At 35.6% G+C, this 24,172-nt stretch overlaps 3 protein-coding genes across 5 annotated transcripts in view; 1 reads left to right on the forward strand and 2 right to left on the reverse strand.

The window, feature by feature from the left end:
- Window positions 1-2,493, reverse strand: part of LARP6 (La ribonucleoprotein 6, translational regulator) — a 51,960-nt gene extending 49,467 nt beyond the window's left edge. The window contains exon 1 of the mRNA XM_057724360.1: window positions 2,378-2,493. The gene's annotated coding sequence lies outside the window, so the exon portion shown is untranslated. The remainder of the gene's footprint in view (window positions 1-2,377) is intronic.
- THAP10 (THAP domain containing 10) lies at window positions 619-13,302 on the reverse strand. The gene is made up of 5 exons (XM_057720802.1): window positions 13,237-13,302; window positions 12,585-13,074; window positions 11,647-11,702; window positions 2,653-2,801; window positions 619-2,544 (listed from the first exon to the last, which is right to left on the reverse strand). The coding sequence occupies exons 1-5, from the start codon at window positions 13,300-13,302 to the stop codon at window positions 2,502-2,504; spliced, it is 804 nt and encodes a 267-aa protein (XP_057576785.1). The 3' UTR covers window positions 619-2,501.
- A 53-nt stretch (window positions 13,303-13,355) lies between these two features.
- The window catches only part of LRRC49 (leucine rich repeat containing 49), a 143,465-nt gene continuing 132,648 nt past the window's right edge, over window positions 13,356-24,172 (forward strand). For 2 of the 3 annotated variants that reach the window (XM_057724380.1, XM_057724381.1), the window contains exons 1-5: window positions 13,356-13,650; window positions 14,283-14,339; window positions 16,572-16,659; window positions 21,604-21,706; window positions 23,049-23,252. In XM_057724380.1, coding sequence (XP_057580363.1) covers window positions 13,603-13,650; window positions 14,283-14,339; window positions 16,572-16,659; window positions 21,604-21,706; window positions 23,049-23,252 — 500 coding nt within the window. In that variant the 5' untranslated portion in view covers window positions 13,356-13,602. Of the gene's footprint in view, window positions 13,651-14,282; window positions 14,340-16,571; window positions 16,660-21,062; window positions 21,261-21,603; window positions 21,707-23,048; window positions 23,253-24,172 lie in introns of all 3 variants that reach the window. The other variant, XM_057724379.1, reaches the window with a different exon arrangement.

Consider the following 24,172-nt stretch of genomic DNA (forward strand, 5'->3'; position numbering starts at 1 on the left):
ACTGTATAATTTCACTTATATGTGAAATCGAAAAAATTAAACAAATGAACAAACGTAACAAAACAGAAACAGAATTATAGATACAGAGAACAAACAGGTGGTTGCCAGAGGGGAGAATGTGGTGGGGGAAGGATAGAACTGGGTGAGGGAGATTAAGAGGAACAAACTTCCAGCTGCAAAATAAGTCACGGGTATGAAGTGCATGGTGTGGGGAATATAGTCAATAATTATGTAGTATCTTTAGTGAGAGATGCTAACTAGACTTACCATGGTGATCAGTTTGGAATGTATAAAACTTTCAAATCACTATGTTATGTAACAGGAACTAACATAATTGTTGGAGGTCAATTATACTTCAAAAACAAACAAACAAAAAACACAGAAAAAGAGATCAGATTTGTGGTTATTGGAGGAGCTGGGTCGGGGGAGGGGTAATTGGATGAAGGTGGTCGAAAGGTACAAACTTTCACTTACCAGATAAATAAGTACTGGGATACAATGTACAACATGATAAATATAATTAATACTGCTGTATGTTATATATGAAAGTTAAGAGAGTAAATCCTAAGAGCTATCACAAGGAAAGAACAATTTTTCTATTTCTTTAATTTTGCAACTATATGAGATAATGGATATTCACTAAACTTACTGTGGTAAACATTTCATGATGTAAGTTAAATGTTATGCTTTATACCTTAAACTTATACAGTGCTGTATGTCAGTTATATCTCAATAAAACTGGAAAAAAAGCATTAACATTTTAAAAAATAAACAAAATAAAATACAGCCAGTATTTCATTTTACTTTAGGGCAGTGAAACATTACACAGTACATTATAAAATCATATGACTCAACCAACCAAATATAAATTTTCAACTGATAGGAAAAATAAAATTAACTTTTAGTAAAAAAAAAAAACAGTGCTGTTATGGCTGTCAAAGTTGTTTAACATATAGAAATGAAGTAGACTCATGGCAGTGAAATTTGGGGATGAATGGACATATAACATTCATTATAATTTGAATTAAGGAGATACACTGTTCCAAAAGTCAAGGGACAACAGGTACTCCCCTGATAACATTTAGTTCCAGAGGATTTATATGCTTAATTTTAAAACATAACACTCTCTTAAAACATAAAATAGTTATCTTAAATTCAAGCCAAAGCAGCAGTAATAATAATAATGCTATGTGTTTATATAATCATTGCTCAGGCTCACAACTTCTATTAATACTTTATTTTATTATTTTTTAATTAAAATTATACAGGTCAAATTAAGTCAGATTAATTAAAATTAGCTAATTAATTAAAATTAGCTTTGGAAGAAAATCACTTTGGTGTATTATTTAAACTTTTGAGGATAAAATGCATGCAAGCTCTTCCAATCATGCAGAACTAACAGGACATGTGAGATGTAAAATGGACATTTATTTTTATTATTTTCAATAGAAGATCAGAGTTATAATAAGTTTCTCAGAAGCCACTGTAATAAATTACTTCATGGTACAAAATTGCCATAGAAATTTTCCTGGTGAATGGCAGATGGGACAGCTAAGTTTCAGAAGCTTATTTCCCAAAGTGGGAGAGGAAAACCTAACTCCTAAAATGGGGATATGTTAGAAATGTAATACTTCTTTTTGCATGATGTTAATAATTTCTATCTAAATTAAATCAAACTAATTAATTTGTTGTAATAGGAACTGATACAAACAGATTTCATTAACAAGGTAATCTAAATATATGAAATTCTATCTCTATTTAAGTTGATTCCCTTTGAAATTTTTCTGTAAAAGCCATAGCGTCACCAGAAATGCTCACACGGACTGATTCATAGATGTAATAGTATTACATACAATTGGACAGACTGAAAAATAAATAACATAGAAAATAATAATCAAGGGTAAATGTCCTGGTTCTACCCTCAAATCATTAAGTAGTATCAGACTTAGCTGTGCTATTAGGCCCTTCATCTTCAAATTATCTAGAACAGTAACACTCTAACTCGTGAATGTCAAATAAGTCCCATACAAGTGTTGCCTCTGAACTAAGCTTAAATATTCAATGCTTAATCTTGATCTAGCAATGATGCTGTTGTGGTTTTGTTTTATACCCTGATTTGTACCAAAAGGACGAAAAGAAAAAAGAGAAAAAGGTGAAAGTGGGAGTGGGGAGGTTTGTGGGCAGGATTACCTGTATTACCTTGGCAGACAGGCAAATTTTTGCCTTAGAGCTAAACAAATTTTGCTGTTACTCAACTGCCAAATTATCTTGAGGTGAAAGATTTACAAAAGCAAAGAGATAATTATGTGAACAAAGATCTGAAAATCTTTATCACATCGAATCATTTGCTGTTGCATGAATAGGTTTCTTCTGTTACCTGTACAGCTACGTAAGACAAATCACTCTTGATATTCCAGTCCTCATCTGTTTCTGAGTCACTGGAGTAAGTGTCAAGGAGAGAGGAAGTTCTGGACCACAATTCATCAGTCTGAGTAGTTGCATTACATAGTCGTGTTCCAAACACTCTCACTTTGGCCTGAATACCTGAAAGAGAATAAACACAATTACCTATGTTAGATTTTGCTTTTCGTATATCTTTCATACACAAAAGACCAATTTAATTGATCAATCAATTGAAAAGTCAAAACTTACCCACACTGCGTGAGAGGGGGCCTTTTCAGAGAAATCTGTGCACTTTTATGCACTGGGCCTTCCTCACAGTGAGTAGGTACTGAAGTGACATCATTAGATAGATTATAAGCAGGGACTTCTGTTTGTATCACTTGATTTTTATGTGCAATCTAAAATTATAAATCGGAGGAGAATTATGCCAAAGGTAAGGGCTACTTTATTTTATATTTTAAAAAATTTATTTACTTATTTTATTTTAAGCTCTTTATTCGGGTATAATTGCTTTACACTGTTGTGCCAGTTTCTGCCATACACCAAAGTGAATCAGCTGTATTTATACATATATCCCCATATCCCCTCTCTCCCATGACTCCTTCCCACCCTCCCTTTCCCACCCCTCTAAGTCATCACCCATCATGGAGTTGATCTCCCTGTGTTATGCAGCAGCTTCCCACTAGCTATGTATTTTACATTTGGTAGTGTACATATGTCAATGCTACATTCTCACTTCGTCCCAGCTTCCCCTTCGCTCTGCCCCCTCATCCACTGTGTCCTGAAATCCATTCTCTACTTCTGCATCTTTATTCTTGCCCCACCATTGGAGGGCCTACTTTATATGGTTTTACCTCTTAAAGGTTACAAATTGTAAAAGAGTGTAGAAAGTACTTTCCAAGGTCACATATTAGGAAGGCTGGAATCTGAACACAGGCAAGCTGGCTCCACAGTCGAGGTTCTTAAGAAGTCTGCCATACTGTCCTTTACTATTTCTAAATCTACTTCTAAGCATTGTGGTCAAGCAGAAGTCTATATGCTATTAAGCTATTTGCTTACAAGCTATTAAATTTTCCCTAAATTAACAGCTATAAGAGATAATACTGCTAGTATTAAATTATTGTAATAGTATTAAATATATCATAAGAAAGCAGTAGCATTGTTCTAGAAAACCTAATCATCAATCCTTTACATATGACAGAGAAATACTTTAAGATAATATGCTTTAATGTTTTTATGCTTTCCTGAGAAAAATTACAACATGAAGTGGAAATTTTGATTTATGGGAGAAGTAAGAGATAGAAAGGAGGAGAATTTGGATTATTTAGAAGGTAACGTGAGACCGAGTACCTGAAAATTGTGTGGAAGAGGCTAAGAAAAGATATCTGGAAAATGTTTAAGAGGGCCTGTGGGAAGAAAACATAAGTGATAGAGAAATGAAAAAAAGTGCTTTGTAATTTTACCTAGACCACTGAAAAAAAATTTTAGCAAGCATCTTTGGTTGCTGTAACACAGGCTATTAATACCCAAGTTAAAGAAACTTTGTGAAGAAACTTTTGTGAAGAGTCCCTTTGTAACATGAATTATTATATCTAATATTTTTGAGGATTTAAATAAAAATTGAAGTCTTTGTGTTTATAAAATTATGACTAATTTTGACAGCTACCTCTACTTCTACTTCTAAGCCAAGCATTATAAAGGTCTAGAATAAGTATATATTTCTTTACAAAACAGATGTACTCCTGATAAAATGGAGTTTTAGTAATTTATTCAGGCTTTAAAAAATAACTTTTGTTCCCTTTATAACAGTAATACATTTTATCACTGAGGAAAATTTGTACCATACCGAGAAGCAAAAAGAAACAAAAAATTAGCCATAATCCCATCATTCATAGCTAACAACTTCATATTTTGGTATTATTTTTGTCTTTTTCTATGTATTTTTTAAAATTAGGAACATACATTTTATAACCTTGTTTTCCTCTTTAATACATCATGTTTCTATGTTATTAAATATTCTACATATAATTTTTATGGCTGCATACAATCTATTGTATGGTTATACTGTAATTTATTAAAACAATCCATAATATTAGAAATCTCTGAAGAAAAATCTTTTGTGTACATACATGATTACTTCTTTATATTAAATATTTAAGAAACAGAATTTCCAGATATGTATTAATCAACTGGAACATGAATCAAAGGAAAATATTTAGAATGAGACAGAGAAAGGCAAAAGGACGAAGGCTATAGAGAAGGTTATAAGAGATATAGTGGAAAAGATGAAAAAGTACAATATATAATACTAATTGTAGTTCCAAAGGAAAAGAAAGGAAATGGGACAGAGACAATATTTGAACAAATAACATCTGAGAATTTACCAAAATGAATACAAGGCATTAAGACCATAGTTTTACAAAGTACTAAATGTATTCACTAAAATAAAAACAAAGGAAAGCATATCTATACATATTACAGTAAAACTGGAAAACATTGAAAAACTTAGGAGGACCCAGAGGAAAAAAGATACATTCTCTTCAAAGGGGCAAATATAAGACACAGTAATGCCTAAACTCCTAAGGATACAGAAAGACTGAAATAAAAGGGCGTAAAAAAAGATGTACTATGCCAACATTAACCTACAGAAAGCAGGCGTTCTTATACTAGTGCTATATAATAACACAGCCTCAAAATATATAATACAAAAAAAAAAAAACTGTTAGAAGACTAAATAGGTAAATTAAAAACCAAGATGGAAGATTTTTAACATACCTCTCTCAGTAACTAATAAGTAGGCAAAAATTCCATAGGGATAGAAAAATTTAAACATGATTAATAGACATATATGGAGAATTGTACCCAACTACAGAAAACACATTCACCTCAAGTGCATATGGAACATTTTAAAAAACTGATGTTAGGTCTAATACAGTTTCCATACATTTCAAAAGATTAAATCCATATGTTGTATATTCCCAGGCCACAGTGTAATTGACCTAGATGTCTAAAGCAAACATATAACTACAAAATGCCTGCATGTTTGGAAATTTTAAAATGTACTTCTAAATGACCCATGATAAAATTACAGTGGAAGTTAGAAGATATTTTACACTAAATAATAATAAAAATATTCGAAATCTAAGACTTGTGGGATTCAGTTATTGCCATACTTAGAAGGGAATTTATAGTCTTAAACGTATATAATAGTATAGAAAAAATTAATTAGGCTTGATTAATTTAGATTGCAATTTTAACACCATTCAAAAAAGAATTTCACAAAATATTTCTAACATATCTTCATGTCAGGAGTTTTCCTTCAAACAATACCACCCGACTGAATTCTACATTTGGGAAATAAGTATGTCACATTTAGCTGCCCCATCTGCCATTCACTATGAAAACTCCAATTTAATGCTCAAGAAGTTAAAGAAAGAATGGTAAATAACAATGGAAAAAGTAGAGAGATGAGAGAGTGAACAGGAATGTAAACAATGGACTTTGAGTGATGATGATGTGTCAACGTAGGTTCATCAACTGTAACAAATATATCACTCCGGAGGGGGATGTTGATAATGGAGAAGGCTATGCCTGTGTAGGGGCACTGGGTAAATGGGAAATCTATCTTCCCCTCAATTTTACGACAAACCTAAAACTTTTCTAAAAAAATAAAGCCATAAAAAATTAAAGAAAAATACTGGAAATCTTTTAATATGCAGCTCAATGTTCACAGCAGCATTATTTACAATAGCTAAGACATGGAAGCAACCTAAGGGTCCATCAACAGAAGAATGGATAAGGAAGATGTGGCATATAAATATATATATATATACATATATAAGTAACATTACTCAGCCATAAAAAAGAATGAAATCTTGCCATCTGCAACAACATGGATAGACCCAGAGGGTATTATTCTTAGGGAAATAAGTCAGACAGAGAAGATAAATACTGTATGTTTTCATTTATATGTAGAACCTAAAAAATAAAACAAATGAAGGAATATAACAAAACTGAAATAGACTCGCAGATACAGAGAACAGACTAGCGGTTACCAGTGGGGAGAGAGATGGAGGGAGGGGCAAAACAGGGAAAGGGGATTAAGAGGTACAAATTGTTGGGAATAAAATAAATAAGATACAAGGATGTAATGTACAGCACAGGCAATACAGCCAATACTTCATAATAATTTCATATGGAATATAATCTATAAAAATGTCAACTCACTATATTGTACACCCAAAACTAATATAATATTGTAAGTCAACTATATACCAATTTAAAAAATACTAGAAATCTGTTAAAAAATTTAAGCAGTTGTGCAAAATTTGAAATATTTGGTAATTCAATATTTTGTCTTCACATAAGCAAGTTAGTTATCCTTAAGGTATCCTTTGTGTGAAATACTACATCTGAATACATAAAGATATCCTAGTGTTTAAGTGAAGTTTCACAATTTAACAAGTTTGTTTAATGTGAAAACAGACAGGAAAAGGTCTATGTTAATCATTTTAACTCAGTAATGTATAAATCTAACCTATCAATTAAAACTCAAAGCTGAAAAAAATAATTTGAGGGGAAGAAACAATGAATAATAAAAATAAATTAAAAAGAAAATAATACCAGAGAGAAAATCAACAAGGGAAAGTTCACTCTTTGAAAAGACTAATCAAAACTGATAAATGGAATGTGGAAGCAAAAATTACTACAGGTCATATAGAATTTTAAAACATAGAGTAAGTATCATGAACACTTTTGTGTCACTATATTTAAAAATATAGATTAAACTGACAAATTTTTAGAAAAACACAATTTATCAAAATGGATACAGACACAAAAAAACTCTGAATAACCCCATAATTATTAAAGAAACTGAATCCATCATTAAAAATCTTCTCATAAGGAAAACTCCAGGACTAGGTGTCTTTATCAGTGAATTCCACCAAATATTAATATCAAATTTATTAGTGGATACATAATGCCAATTTATAGAAACTTTTCCAGAGGATGATAAAAGAGGGAACAACTCCAAATTGGTCAGTATAATCTTGATACCAAATCCTGAAAAAGGTATTTCAAGAAAGAACAGAGATCAATTTTGCTTATGAACACAGACACAAAAGTTCTAAATAAAGTGTTAACAATTAAATTAAACAATATATAAAAGAATAACACACCTTGCCCAAACTGGGTTTGCGTCAGCCATGCAAGTTTGATTCTATATTTCAAAACCCAGGTAATAAAGTTCACCACATTAATAGAATAATAAGCAAAAGATGTGATCATTAATAGGTTCAGAAAAAGCATTTGATGAAATTCAACATCATTTATGATTTAAATCTGCAGCCAAAACTAGGAATAGAGGGGAACATTTCTTTTTATGATAAGAGCAGCTACCAGAAGAACTACAGCAAAAATCACATCAAATGGTGAAATATTAATGACTTTTCCTTTGAAAATAGGAAAGAGGAAAGGATGCCCCATCACTTCTCCTGTTTCCCACACTGTACTGGAGGTTCCAGCTAGTGCAATAGAAAAAGTAAGAAACAAAAGCATAAACATCAAAAACTATATGCCGATACTTTTTATACATGTAGAAAATCCAAAAGTATCTACAAATTATTGGAATTAATAAATGAGTTTAATAAGGTTTCTGGACACAAGGTCAACAAAAATCATACATTTATAGAAAATAAAACTTTAAATAATATTATTTATAATAGCGAAATCAAACAGGGAAAATCTAATGAAATATGTACAAGACTTCTACATAGAACGCCATAATGTTTTTAAGAGAAATGTAAAAATCCAAATAAGTGGGGGGATATACTATGTTCACAGATTGGAAGAATCAATATTATCAATTTGTTCTTTCACCCCACATTTGTTTGTAAATTCAATGCAGTCTCAATCAAAATCCCAATAGATAGTTTGTGGAAATTGACGAACTAATCCTAAAATATACATAGAAATTTAAAGAGCCCAAAATAGCCAAGACATCTATGAAGATGAACAAGGTAAGAGGAATGAAACAACTGGATATTAATTAATTTATTTATTTGGGCTATACGATGACTGTGTTTTATTTCTTCTGCTCTGTGATTTTTAGTTTTAATAGTACCCTCCATATAAAGTAAAATTACTCAATTACCTCAACTTTGAATTAGATTAAGTTCTCATAAACAATTAAGAATTTTAGGGACTTCCCTGGTGGTCCAGTGGTTAAGAATCCGCCTTCCAATGCAGGGGACGCAGGTTCAGTCCCTGGCAGGGAACAAAGATCCCACATGCTGCAGGGCAACTAAGCCCGCGTGCCCCAACTACGGAGCATGCACGCCACAACAAAGAGCCTGCTTGCCCGCAACGAAGATCCCCCGTGCTGCAACTAAGACCTGACACAGCCAAAAATAAAATTAATAAATAAATATTAAGAAAAAAATTTTAGAAAGTATGTTTAAACTAATACCATGTAACACAATCATTACTGAAAATAAGCATTCACCAGAAAAATATGCCAATTGGATATTAATTCTCAACACAAGCTATAGTAATTATTGTGATAATGGTATAAAGATAGGCAAACAGATAAATGGAACAGAATTTTAAAATGTGAAAACAGACTAATGTGTACATGAAAACTTGATTTAGGACAAAATTGACACTGCAGGACAATGAGGAAATGCTAGCCTTTTCAATAAAAGATGCTGAGTCAATTGGGTATCTATATGAGGAAAAAATGAAACAAACTCTTCTTCACGTCATACACAAAAGTCAATTCTGAATGGGTTGTAGATATGAATGTAAAAATTAAAAACAGTAAGTTTCTGGCAATCAGCAAAGTAGCATGTTTTCAACATTAAGTATACAGAAAAAGACTGTTAGGTTGGTCTACATTAAAATTAAAAAGTACACCAAAAACAAACAAACAAACAAACAAAAAACACAAAACCTCAGTACATCAAAAGACACTATTAAGAGTGAAGAGGAGGAGATATTTAAAACATAATTAACTGACAAAGGATTTGAAGACAGAATTTATTAAGAACTATAAATCAACAAGAAAAAGACAATTCAACAAAAAAATGTGCATATCACAAGAGAAGCTATCCAAATGTTTAATTAACATGTGAAAAGTTGTCCCCTTTCTAATTTCATTTATGAAATGGGAAATGCAATGTAAACCACCACTACACAACCTGCAAAGGACTCAATGTGAAAGACTGACAATCCAAGTGTAGGCAAGAATGTGAAACAATGTGAACTCTGATTATGCTAATAGTGTAATTAGTACAACTATTTTAGAAAACTACTTGGTATTATTCACTAAAGTTTAATATAATACTATGACCTAGAAATTCTAGGTATATACCACCAGAAATCTGTGCACATATGAAAAAGACAAGTAGAAGGATGTTTACAGCAGCATTACTTACAATAGCCCCAAAATGGTAACAACCCAAATGTCCAACAGTAGAAGAGAGAAAAAATTTTTTGGTATATTCATAGAATGGACTGCTATAGAATAATGAAAACAAATTACCACTATATTCAACAGTATGGATGAATTTCACAAATAAAACGAACAAAAAAAACATATGCAAGAAATGCCTCCAATACAATTCTACTCATATTAAGTGCAAAAGAAAGCAAACTTGTTTGCTTTGAGGAAGGAGGAGGGAGGAGGGGCTGAGGCTTGGGCTCCTGAGTTGCTAGAAATGCTCCATTTCTTTGACTTATGATAGGGTTACACATGTTCAGTTTCTGATAATTTAATGATTTAAGCACTTTCTTGTATTTTGCTATATTTGAATTAAAGTTTAAAAAATACAGTTGGGTTAGAAAAACAAGGACGCAAAATTAACAGCTAAGGAGAGACAATAATCCTAGCTATATGAAGCAAAATATCAGCGTACGGTGCTCCTTAGAACGCCCTTTCTTCCTTGGAGGTAGCCCCTAATCTTCTCTCAAGCTCCCAAAATATAGGCTACATTCATACTTCTATTTATCTACACATAGCACCAAGCGCCCAAAACAGTGTTTACAATAGCTCCTCCATAAATGTTGTAGAATGACTGGAAATTTGCTGTTCAGTCAGTTGGTCCTCGAAAGAAAAACAGTTGAGTGGGGGAAGGAGTGAGATGTGGCACAAGTAAACTTTCTTAGAGATGCTATTGGGGTTCTCAATCCAGACCTGGCTAAAAATTTATTGCTATCAAGGCTAAATAAACTTTTTAAACTTCATATACTTTAAAAATACTATTATTAAAATATATACAGTTTCCTAATAACTCAGCATGTATATTAATGTAATATGGAGTGTCAGAAATGTTGGCTGGCTATATTTACTAATCAGAAAACAGAGCTTGTATCTATTCTGGATTTCTCAATAGTTAGCCTTTGTTGCATTGTAAAATCTATGGTTGTTTTATTAGCCTGGCTTTCCTTCTCACCATTTTTGATTAGATGGTAGGATTATGAGGAAGAAAAATGGTGTAAGGGTGTGTGTGACACATGTTTAGTATCTACCCCTTTTACTACATATTTATATATATCTATACATAGAGGTACACATATGGGCTTGGGTAAAGTTTGGCTAGGCAATGATGGTGGATAGATGGTTGAAGGAAAAGGCAGATGTCTTGACTGGTACACAGCTTGGTGAGAAGGGAAATTGGCAGAGAACTGAAATTCTATTGTACTAAAAATCTTCTCATAGTCACATGATCATTCCACAAATATTTATTGAATTCCTTAAAGTTGCAAAATATTGTTCTAGGTAATGGCAATACAATAATGAACAAAACAGATAGGATCCCTGCTGTCACAGAGTTTACATTCTAATGTGAGGACAAATATTAACCAAACTACACAATTATTTCATGACAACTGTGATGAGTTCAGTTGAAGTATATGCGCTATTGAAGTGTATGAAGAACGAGAGTATATGACTAGGATATCAAAAGGGAAGAATGAGTAGATTTTTAAAGTAAAAGGACTTACTTGATGATGATGGGGAATGGCAGGGGCATAATTCCAGGACATTACATACAATCATTGAGAAAAGGCTTCTTGGTAGAAAAGATAAACATGACTGGTACAGAGTGAGCAACAAAGACTGTGGAGTGGGATAGGGCTGGTGTGGCAGACAGGCAAAAAGCATGCAGGGACTTGTAGACTGTGTTAATAATTTTATTTTTCATTCTAGTAATTGCAGGATGTCATTAAAGGGTCTTAAGCACTCACCCCAATGCAGGAAGCAGGTTGGTATTGCAGAAAGAGCGTCTGTCTGGCAATCAGACCTAGAGAAAAGATTATAGGCTCTTGAGGAAATTAACCTTCTGGATTTGCTTCCTTGTGCATAAATTGTGAGTTTGGACTAGATGAGCGCTTAGGCTTTCTTCAGCTCTACTCAGCGAACACCCCTGTGCATTCAAAGCCAAAATGTGAGTTACAGGTCACCCAACTTCTTGGTGAATTCTCTGGATCTCTAAAACTGAACATCTTTTAGATCCAATTAAGAGTCATAATTTAATCTATGTTGTGGTGACAGGGCTGAAGTTTGACTAACTCAAAGAAGACTGAGAAGTCTTTTCTTAAGATGGGAAGCGGCGAAGAAGGCAGTAGTGACCAGCTGCAAAATAAGTGTATCAATGCTTATAAGTATCAAGAAAGTAGGCAGAGGAGAGCACGACAGGAAAATTCTGCTCATTGGAACAACTAATTTAATGGCAGCTAGTCAAGAGGAAGTTTAGGAGTGGGAAGGGATCGTTTATCAATAAGCCCCATCTTAATCAGCATCTCGTATCCCCCTTCCCCCACCATTTTGACAGTACAGTTGATAATTCCTCAAGCTTATGTAATAGGCAATGCAGGAACAGTTTCAAGCACCCCATTCCTTGAGATGTGCTCAAATTAAACTCATTCTATTTAAAAACTCAGGAGCGGAGAGTGAAGGCGACGCTATAACCTGAAGGGCAGAGAGGCACAGAGAGAGAGAATTAGTTTTGGGGTGTTTTGGGGAAGAGGAGGCAGAAGGAACTATAGGCTCTTGGAGACCACTGAGTAAACAGAAACCTTCGAGGTGAGGTGACTTTCCCAAGATGACACTAAGCGGAGGAGCCTAGCCAAGACCCGGCTTCCTTCCACGACCCTCCTCGGGGGACTCCTGGGTGGCCCACTACCTGCGAAGCCGCAGCCCTCTTCCCGGCGGAGTGTCCAGGGGGCTGGCCCGGGGGCAGCCTCGGGCTGCCTGCCTGCCTGGGGCTCTCCTCCCTTCTCAGGGCCGCCCGCTCCGTGGCCCTCTTCTTCCCCCTTGGGTGCCGGGGAGGACACCCGGCGCGGGGTGGGCAGGGCGCCCGCCACGAGCCTCGGGCGCTGGGAGAAGCGCAGGCTCTGCTGGATAACCCAAGAGACGGCAAAAGAGGCGGGAGCAAAGTGGTCGGAGCCGACGACGGAGCGGTCCCTGCCCCCGCACCAGGCGGCGCGGCCGCCCCGCACGAAGCGGGCCCACAGCAGCCGCACGGCCGGGTCCCTGGGGAAACGGAACAGCGACTTCCCGCACTTGGTGGTCTTGCCGCAGTGGGCGGCCACGCAGTCGGCTGGCGTGGCAGCGGCCTCGGGGCGGGGGACACGGGCGCCCGCGCCCTCCGCACTGCACCACAGGCCCAGCGCCTACACCTGCCGACGCCCCGTCGGCCTCGTCTCCTCCCCCCCACCTCAGGCCGCCGGAAGTGCCGAACCGCGGCCCCACCTGGGAGAGCACCCGGCTCTTAGAGACGCTCCTCCTCCGTGCCGTCTTCCCCCGACAGCGAGTGGCCACAGGCAGAGGGATACAAATTTCGCGCCGGCCCGGCTGAGGTGGGCCGTAAAGCGAGACGGACCGGAAGTGGTGGTTGTCATAGCTACCGAGGCCCCTCCCCCTTCCCCGTCTTATCCTCCTTTGCACACTCCCGCTCTGTTTTTATGAGGCCGGGGAAATAGAACGAGGAAGTGCTGACTTTTGGGGCCCCCCAAATATAGCCAGAGGCTCTGACGAGGGCATTGGCCAGAGATTTGGTGGAGGACCAGACCGGAAATGGTAGTTTCCATGGTAACTCCTGAGCGGGTTGCCTGGGAGATGACCCCTTTCGGTCTCTGCATCTGTGATGTAGCGTCACTTCTAAGGCAGATCTAACTGATCTTCTTGGACTGTCTCCTGCCATGATTCCCGGGAAATACCGCTCTGTTTCTGGCCGGGCTGCGAGCAACGTAGGTTGGGTCTCCTACTTTCTTCCCATTCGTAGCGTCCTTTCTCACTGGCGTCTTTGTCCTAGGTGATGCGCTGTGTTCTTGGGACCAGGACCGATGAGTCTACTCAAGCTATTGTCTGACCGAGGCTTGAGATTCCTGGACTGGACCAAGGCACTTGGAGGGTATTTAATATTGTGTGATGGGTATTCAAAGTCTTGTCCAGGATCTTGGCTTCCCAGAAGGTGGAGCTGGTCTGCTGTGAAAGGCTAAACTTCTTTTAAATTCCTTTAACCGGTCAATTCCTTTTTTTTTTTTTTTAATTAAGAAAATATTAACAGGCACCCCACCTCCTTCACCTGTCTCACTGAGATATTTACTTAGACTTGAAATGGCAAGTGTCAGAAGCTTTAGGTGCTAAGTCGAGGGTTAAATTGCTGCAGACATTTTGGAAGGTAAATCACAGTGAAGCCTTTTAATTCTTAGTCATGATTTTGTTTTCAGCAAATCCCAGAACATGATAATTTACCAGAAACCAAAAGCGAGCATTCTGTTTTATTCTAATTTTTGATATATCTTTGTGTACTATTTTGGGGAGGAGTGTGTGTGTGTATGTTAAGAGCATATTTTATGGTTTAATTTTTACATTGTAGGTGAACTGTGGGCTTCATCTGGTAATTCAAACATCATCGCTTCCCGAAAAAAACAAAGTAAGATTCAAGCAGATTTGTATTTAAATTGAGTATAAATTGTTTTATATTCTGCACAAATAGCATGATTTAAAGAGCAGACTCTAAACTGGAAAATTGAAGCGTATTTACTTTGGTCACTAATCTAAAGCAAATTTTTATTTTCTGCCTACACAAAGCCAACTAGTGATTACCAAAGAAGAGAAGAAAGGGGGAGGGGCAAATTAGGGGTATAGGATTAAGAGAAACAAACTACTATGTATACAACAGATAAGCAAGAAGGATATATTGTATAGCTCAGGGAATTATAACCATTATTTTGTAATAACTTTTAATGGTGTATAATCTGTAAAAGCACTGAAGCACAGTGTTGTACACCTGAAACTAGTATAATATTGTAAATCAACTATACGTCAATTTAAAAAAATCAAACAAAGCAAAACCAAAAAAAAAAAAAACCACCTCTTTTAAAAACTAAATCTTATTTCATCAATTACAAGAGATAAGGTGGGTTTTTTGGACATTTAAACATTTCTTAAATCAGGATCCTTCTTAAAACTGATGGCACATCACTGGTTAATTGGGAGAGTTTTTCTTTCTTAGCAGTGGGTAAAATGACGGCATGTCTGACTACTGATGGAATATTATAATAGATAAGATGTGATAATTTGGGGGCACATACCTAACATTCCAGAAAAAAATTGATTAGCAGTGGAAATATATTAGGCCTAATGCTATTTAGAAGTTAAGATTTGAACATGAAATTCTTTTCCCCAAACAATTTGCCCATATTCTCCCTGGCATTTCCATAACTTCTGGCTTTTGATTGGGTTTTTGAGATATTCATGTTTTTCTCCCCGTGCCCCCCTACCCCACCTCAGCACTCAGATCTACTCACTCACCTCCCACACAACTGTGTCTCAAGACACAACGCAAAATTTCCTTCTTTGACCAATTTGGACACCTCCAATAGGCACAACTCAGGTTTTCCCTAAAAAGTTGTTAAATAAATGTCACTGAAGGAACTCTAAAGTGAAGGACAGAATTTACAGATAAAAACCTGAGGAAGATAAGAAGGGGCATGAAGAAGGTGGATGGAAGGACACCATTAGTCAAGGAGGCAGCTGTTGATTACATTATGCATCTGGAAATAAACACTTGAAAAATAAACCATTTGACCATGGTGAATAAATAGTAGTTAGCTAGATCAATTGAAAATATTCTCTATTGTGATTGGACCTAATGGATTCCCTCCAAAGCTTTGCTGATTGATTTCACTGGCCAAATCCTATTCCACTATGAGACATAGTATGTTTCTAGGAGTTATGTGCCTCATCCAGATTCTTTCGAAACCATTCATTTTCTCTCGTGTGGACATATAGCTCATATAATTCATAAGGATATAATGTAAATGCTATTATAATTTTTATAGTAGCACCAAAAGCATCATCATTTTTTTAAGATATGTATTTAAGGGTTTTGGTAGCTAATCGTGAGAGGTTGTTTTAGTTTTGTTTTTCTTAGTCCTCCTATCAAATAATTTAAAATAAATTTAGAGAAAACCCTTCTTAGAAGGTTTAGATATACAATTGTATTATTTTATAATTGGACTCTTAAAGGAATTCTAATGATAAGAACATTGTGATATTTTTCAACAGAATTTAGTTTCTATTGTATTTTTTTTTTTGCTTTTCCTTTTGAGAAAATGATTCTTGTAATCATTGAATTGTGCTGAGGGTATGGAGGAATTGGAAGTACCTCAGATTGGAGCCTGGTTTCATCTAACCTCATGAAACTGACTCTGATTCGTGTGTGTATGTGTGTGTGTGTTAAAATACACATCACATAAAATTTACCACTTTAACCATTTTAAATTGTACAAATCATGTGAATGGTACAAATCATGGGAATGGTACTAAATACATGCACAATGTTGTGCAACCATCGCCACTCTAGTTTCGATTTTTATCACCCAAAAGGGAGTCCCTATACCATTAAGCACTCACTCCCCATTCCGCCTCCCCAACCCTCTTGAAAGCCACAAATCTGCCTTCTGTCTCTATAGATTTTTCTATTCTCGATATTTCATAAATGGAATCATGTAATAAGTAACATTTTGTGTCTGACTTTCTTCACTTAGCATGGTGTTTTCAAGATTCATCTATGTTGTAACATATATCAATTATTTTATGTTATTTTATAATTATATTCATTACTTTCACCAAATATTTTTTTCTTAAATAATGGTTTTAGGTTGAATTCAAGCTGAATAAAGAAACGCCATCATTCCCCGGTCGACTCTTACAACATGACCTTGAAAGAAACTACTCAAGTAGGCAAGGTATTGTCAGAGAGAGGTGATCAGATATGGTTTATCTTCTTTAAGTAATATTGTTTAATAATGTTGAATTTCTAGATCCAAATAGATTTGAATTAAAAATGACATCATTCATTGGTTACCAAATTGATTGGGTATTTGTTTAAATCAGAATTTATTTTATATGCACAGCATAGTAGCTTATTTCTAACACAGGAAAAGCTATTGTATTTTAGTGTGGGGTGGGCTATGCACAAGAGAATGGAAACGAATCTTCCAAATAATGTCTCAGAACTAGGAAAATAGCTAATTAGTGAGGGTAAGAGTATGGGAACGCAGATCTTTAGGAAATAAGGAAACAGTGGAAAGAATGGAAAGTCAGGAGGAGAAAAGAACTCTTTCCCTAACTAGCACTTATAATTATAGATATTTTATATCAAAGGCCTTAAACTTTTGTGTGCATCACCCAAGATCTTGTAAGAAATGCAGATTCTTAGTGCTTCCCTTCCCTTGTCCTCTTCCCCGTTCTGATTTTGTAGGTCTTGGGTGGGATTTGGAAATGTGCATTTTAATAATCTCTCAAGTGATTCTGATGGATGTGGTTTGTAGACCACCCTTTGAAAGAAACACAGCCTCATATGATCTGGTTATATTTCTGAAATGTATTTTTCAATTCAAGGAGAAATTTTCTTTGGAACACTTGAGTTGTTACTTGGTTGCCAACAACTGTTAGCTGTCTGTAATGTGCTAGTGCTGAGCACTACGGAATCCTTCCCTGCAGTACTGTCCCCATCTCCTGAGTTTGTATGAGAGGGCTGATCCTATAGGCCTCTCTAGATTGTTCATCTCACTACTGCAGGAACATGTGGCAATTTTGAATGTTTAATTCGTTTTCTTCTTTTGTTTTGTCACTTCTGGACTTTCCTGTTGGGCCCATCTAATCTGACATGACTTTTCTCTTTCCTATATCCTACACTCTTGTCTTGGTTAATTGCTGGACATGACATCAACCTAACCGCTGTTCTATAGTGCAGGAAGCATGTGTCTTGCCTTCTTTGGTTAGGCTCAGTACATATCTATTGAGTGTGTAGTGTGTGCAGGACACTGTATTAGGCACAGAGCTATAGATGTGAACCTGAAAATTCTCAAGTAGAACTTTTTTTATGTTTGTATTGTGAATTTCCTTCACATTTTTGATAATAAATCTTGAATTTGTTTCCTAAATCATGAGTCAAACTTAAATACTTTTCCTAAGGTATTCTTGAGTTAGAGGAGGAAGTTGGTAGACAGATCTGTGTGTGTCTGGCGAGGTAAATTAATTTAAGTGTTGAAGTGTTACTAGATATTTGCTAATGAGGAAACAGTATGGAGGCACTGAATTTTGTGAACCTGAAAGATGAATAAGCTCCTGTACAGAAATAATAAGCCATAAAATACAAATGAACTCTTTAGGGAAAAATAAACCTATTTTTTTTCGTTAAAAATTTTATTCAAAATCATTCTCTGTGACATTTGTACCTGATTGTTTTCAAATGTGCCTCCTGCATAGTTCCAGGCAGTTTCATGCAAAGGCCACACAGTATGTAGCTGTTTTCTTGACTTTTATACTCACTGTTCTTCCTCCAAAGATACAAAACTTTGGAAAAATTATAAGTAGCAGTTTATCAAGAAAAATTAGGGAATCTCTGTCTAATAAACTGCATCCTGATAACCAATTATTATAATTAATTTCACCTTATTTCTCATTTTTTCTATTTTTCAAAATTAATTGAACATATATAATCACCTGTCACCAGAAATTAACCAGTGGTACTCTCAGTCCAAAGTGAAGAAACTCTATGTTTTAGGTAGGTTACTTAGTCTAAAACTTGTATGTGATTTTTTTTTAGGCTTTTTCTATTAATATTGAGGTTTTGTAAGAGCCAGGGACTGCTATATAATAAAAACTCAGTTAACCAGACCTTAATTGATTAAATCTCTTAATTAAGAACTCTAAAATATGTATGTAGAGAGGAAGAGGCAGTGCTTGACTCTTAAGATCATGATAAATCATGAAAAATAAAGAATCAGGATTTTGGTTACCAAAACAATCCCAAAGATAAGGCTGAGTGGACACATATATGACTGTGTACTGTATTATCGAGCCAGCCAGCCAGCCAGCCATCTGTCCATCCCACTGCTCATCTTTCCATCCATCCACTCATCCATCCATCCATCCATGTATCTAGGGTGCAGTGTAGTGAAGGTTCTTACCAAATATAGACCATTATGTCTCTAAGCACTTTGCGATCCTAATTATGAAAGAATTCATTCAGCATTTTATACTAAAATGCAAGAATATCTGCTTTTCATTTTTAACAGGAGTAATATATATAAATAGATTTCTGATTAACTCAATAATGAAAAATCAGTTAATTTACTGATTGCCTATTGAATTTAGATTCTACAAAGAATATAAAGAATGTAAAATGAGCTCCCTTTCTCAAGGAGCTTATAAATTTTGTTGGGAAGACAAAAGCTACATATCTGGTAAATTAAATAGTGATATATGAAATCACCAATAACAGGAAATGTTTCAATTAAAATTTTGGCACATAATAGTGCAGTTTGTATGCAGGATGAAACATTCCACATATATATGTGGGTGTTTGATACACATGTATATGTATATTTATGTAGGTGTTTATATATCCACATAAATATGTGAATGTTTCAATTGCAGCTCAGTCTGGTGTCCAGTCATTTTGAGTATCTTGTTTGTGGATTTTAAGGCCTTTCTATCTAATCATTCTCATATCCTGCTATTTATTGTATGATGTATGTCTTACTGATCGTGATAGTAAGTTCATCATGCAGGTAGTGATTTTGACTTCTGTGTATAATAGGAGCTGAAAAGTGTGAGGATGAAATTCCTTTATTCACTGAGTGTAAGTGAAATTTACTCCTTGATTATTGCCTCTATATCCCAGTACCCATTGCTCAAGTCTTACCTTGATTTATTAAATTTAAATCTGCCTTCTAAATTGAGGAATGGCTTGAAGCCTTAGCAAAATAGTTTTAAAAACCTAATTCTGATGCTAACAAGAGAAATCAAGATTGTCTATTGTTTGGAATTTTTCCTTTATCATTTTTATCTGACCAGTTAATCCTTACACTAGTTTTTGTTTTTTTAACCATCCAGTTTCTGATTTCCAAATCAGTTTACTGACTCATGGTTGCTTGGGTATCTTGCTAGCTACTGGTCCTGTCACAAAAACAGTTCATTTATGAACATGATCTTAATTCTGAATGCTTGTACTCTAGAACATCATTATTAATTATCTTGATATTTCATGATTTTCAGAAAAGTGGAGTGTGAGCACTGATTATTTTGTTCAAGAAGCTAGGTATGTGATACTTTGGTTTATATCTTCAATACCTGAAGAAGTTAGCAAACACCATTGCTTTACAGTTCTTTAATATGATATATATGTAACTTGATTTTATTTATTTATTTATTTATGTATTTTATTGGCCGTGTTTGGTCTTTTTTTGTAAATAGTTGTGGCGCACGGGCTTAGTTGCTCCATGGCATGTGGGATCTTCCTGGAGCAGGGATCAAACCTGTGTCCCCTGCATTGGCAGGCAGATTCTTAACCACTGCGCCACCTAGGAAGCCCTATATGGAACTTGATTTTAAGATAGCCTTCCAAAGAATATGTTAGCTTCCTATATTTGGGTTCATCTTTTTTGCCTTTTTGGTTGGTTTAAGCGGTAGAGTTCTGTGGTACCTTGGATTCTGTTTTACTGCTTATCACGCCCATCAACATCAGTTGCCGCCTTCAGGAAATTTTCTCTTTGTGGAAGGAAATAAAGTCGATTTCTTCTGGTGTTCAAACTGGTACCCTTGATCCATTGCTCAAGTCTTACCTTGTTTTTGGAACTTCCCATCATCTTTTATTAGCTATTCTACATTCTTCTGGATCTTCAGAATACATCTTAATATCCACCTCCCCCAAAATTCATCTGTGACCATCTTCTTTAAGTAAAAAATAGCCAGACACGTTTATGTGTGAATATATAAATAGGGATTGTTTTTTCATTCTGCATTTTGTGTGTGCTGGTCTCTACAGTTTATTAATTTCATGTGTGTTTGTCCACTAGATTGAAAGCTACTTAATGGCAGGGACAACATCTAACAGTCTATAAACCTCATAGAGGTGTCACATACCTTGTGGACCCTAACTACAAGCCCAAGTACAAGTGTACAAGATTTACTTACATCTACTTTGGTCTCTGCAATATTCTTTACCAACAGTAGCTGAACATACAAAGTAAAAAGGATGATGCGAGGTTTACATTTGCTGTCCAAAACTACTTTCTCTATATTTCCTGCAGCAAAGTCATGTATTGTGTAGCTTTGTGATAAATTTTTTGATATTTTGAAGGAGATGGAAGAGTTATAAGCCCTTCACCTCGTAATAAATCATCCTGCATCTCATCCACAACAAATGTGACAGAACTATGTGGGCTGGAAATGAAAACTACCACGAGCTCCTTATCAGCATTTGGAGATTCTTCCATTCAGACACCTTCAAAGTCCAGAATCCGGCAGGGCTGTCATAGTGCTGGCCCAAATGTATCTGGTAATGAGGGACTATCATATCAGTTATAAGAGAGTTAAAATTTAGTATTAGGGGTCAGGATTATAAAGGGATAAAGACAGCACTAGAGTAGTTCTATACTTTCAACCAATCTATAAGGCAAGGGAAAAATTATTTGGTATACACAGAACACATAGTTTAGGTTTGAGAAGGAAAGAAACAAGCTCAAGTTTAGTAACTGATTTCAAGTATGGAGAGCTATGGAAGCTATATTTTCTAGAAAGGGTATTTGTAGGTGCCACAGTTCTCCAAATATAAGGTGACTTTAGTTTCAAGATTTAAAAAATTTTTCTTAATCAAGTAATGTGTATATCATTTTCAATAGGTGATCATATTAATTTGGTGAGCTCATCAATGCCATCATTTCCTATTCTCCAACGTTCTTCTGAAGAGAAAATTCTTTACTCAGACAGATTGACCCTAGAAAGGTGAGGACAACTTATTTTATTTTTTGGTTAGGTAACATATAGACATGGTTCAAGATTTGAAAGGTATAAAAGTCTCTCTCCCTCTTCTTATTTTCCAGCTATCTAATTCTCCTACCTAGGTATAATCACTGTTACCAATTTTTAAATTTATCCTTCCAAGGGTATGTGGAGAAATTTTATATCTATATAATGTAAAAGAGCTTGACTATACTCTAAAAGGGTACTATAGATAAAACTTCAAAATATAGTCCTCACATGGGCTGCTCAGCCCTATCCAGTTGAGTTCCCTTTTACTTCATTAGCTCACTGCCTCCTAATCTCTCCTTCACTCACCCTGCTACAGCCTTACCTGCCTCCTTGCTGCTCCTTGGATACACCAAGCATGCTTAAACCTCGGAGCTTTTGCATTCGCTGTTCCCTCCACCTGGAATGCTGTTCCACTACATATCTGTAGACTCACTGTCTTTCTCAGATCTTTACATCAGACCTTTACTCAAGTGTCATCACCTAGGATAACCTTCCCTGGCCACCCCCTCCGAAGCTGTAATTCCTTCGACCCTGACAGTCCCCAGCGCCTGTCTTTGCTTTATTTTTCTTCTTAGCATTTACCACCCTCTAACGTATTAAGTATTTAACTTATCAAGTTTATTGTTTGTCTCCTCCTACTAGAATATAAGCTCCACAGACACTGGGAGTTTTGTTTAGTTCTGTATTTCCAGCACCTAGAACAGAGCCTGGCACAAAGTAAACTCTCAAAAAATTTTGAATGAATAAGTGTGTTTAGAACTTGATCCTCATCTTTAAATCTAGGAAAGTGTCAGCAGTAGAATGGTGGACGAAGGATTTCAACCTTACCTTAGAACTATAACCCACAGAGACATCACCTCTGCTGTGCATCCCTTTAGCTTAGCAGTGCATATCTAACAGCAGATGGTTAAGCAAACTTCCTAGTTGAGTAACGCCTCAACAGTGGATTGATGGCAAACACATTTCTCTAGTTACGTGACATGGTTCTTTGAATCATCTCAGCATCTATTACAGAAGGCAATTACATTGAACGTTTTATGATAGGTTAATTTTATGTGAAACAGTGTTGGAGTTTTTTTTTTAATACAATGAGAGGTAGACTTCATTTTAATGATAACCCTTGCCAAAGTATGTTGGCTTTTATATGAGTGATTTACAATTAGATCTAGAATGCTTAGTTCATGGAAGCAAGAAGTGGTTCTGTTTATCTTTTTCTCCTCACAGCATGGGAGCACAAAGATACTATTATTAATATTTGTAGGAGGAGGCAGACTGCTAAATCAGAACCTTATTAACTTTAAAAAATGTTTTCTAGGCAAAAGCTGACTGTATGTCCTATCATCGATGGGGAAGAACACCTTCGTTTATTGAACTTTCAACATAATTTTATAACTCGGATCCAAAATATTTCTAATCTGCAGAGGCTAATATTCTTGGATTTATATGATAACCAGATTGAAGAAATTAGTGGGCTTTCTACTCTGAGATCCCTCCGTGTCCTTCTGTTGGGGAAAAACAGGTAATCTATTTAGATCAGTTTTTGTTTGTTATACTTAGGACTAACATTGAGTCCTGTGGTGCTTAGATGGCAACTCAAAATTGAATCATACTTAAGAAACTAGTAGACAAAATTTTTGAAAGATTATTTGAATGGATTAAGATTCGGTCATAATTTGTTTTATGAGATTTAATCTGACACTTATTCAAACCAAATAACATTTATTAAGTGCATATTTTATTATTTCTGTTGCTTTCCAGTGCCATATTTTATGCGGAAGTAAATAGCAGGCTTTGGCTTTTATGTTTACTAGGCTGTATTTTAGACATGTATTCACATTAGGATTCTGTGTTTCACTTGTGACGCTTCTCAGTGCTTGGCTGAGGATAAACATTTGATACTTTGTGATTGTCAAATTATAGTCAGCCATCTGTATCCAGTTTCTCATCCACTAATTAAACCAACTGAAGATTGAAAATACTTGGAAGAAATATTCCAGAAAGTTCCAAAAAGCAAAGTTTGAATTTGCCGCACTCCTGGAAACTATTTATGTAGCATTTACACTGTAGTATATACTATGAGTAGTCTAGAGATGATTTAAAGTTTATATATACTCTGCTATTTTACATAGGGGACTTGAGCATCTACAGATTTTGATATCCATGGGGATCCAGGAATCAATACCCCACTGATACTCAGTTATAACTATACTGATTGATTATTATTCAGATGATATTTTCAGTCTGTATTTAATATTACATCCTATATGAACTTCCCTAGTTCCTTTTATAAGGCTCTATTGTGTAGTGCAGCTACACAATTCCTGACTAATTTCCTTGAGATTTGTTCAAGATTTTTCTTTCCATTCCTTTTTACTAGATAGCTTTTGCAGTGCTTACAAAAAAATAGGCTGTTTAGCAAAATCCAAGAATCAATTTTTA

This window comes from Hippopotamus amphibius, chromosome 2 (genome assembly GCF_030028045.1).
Source record: "Hippopotamus amphibius kiboko isolate mHipAmp2 chromosome 2, mHipAmp2.hap2, whole genome shotgun sequence".
In the NCBI taxonomy this organism is placed as follows: domain Eukaryota; kingdom Metazoa; phylum Chordata; class Mammalia; order Artiodactyla; family Hippopotamidae; genus Hippopotamus; species Hippopotamus amphibius.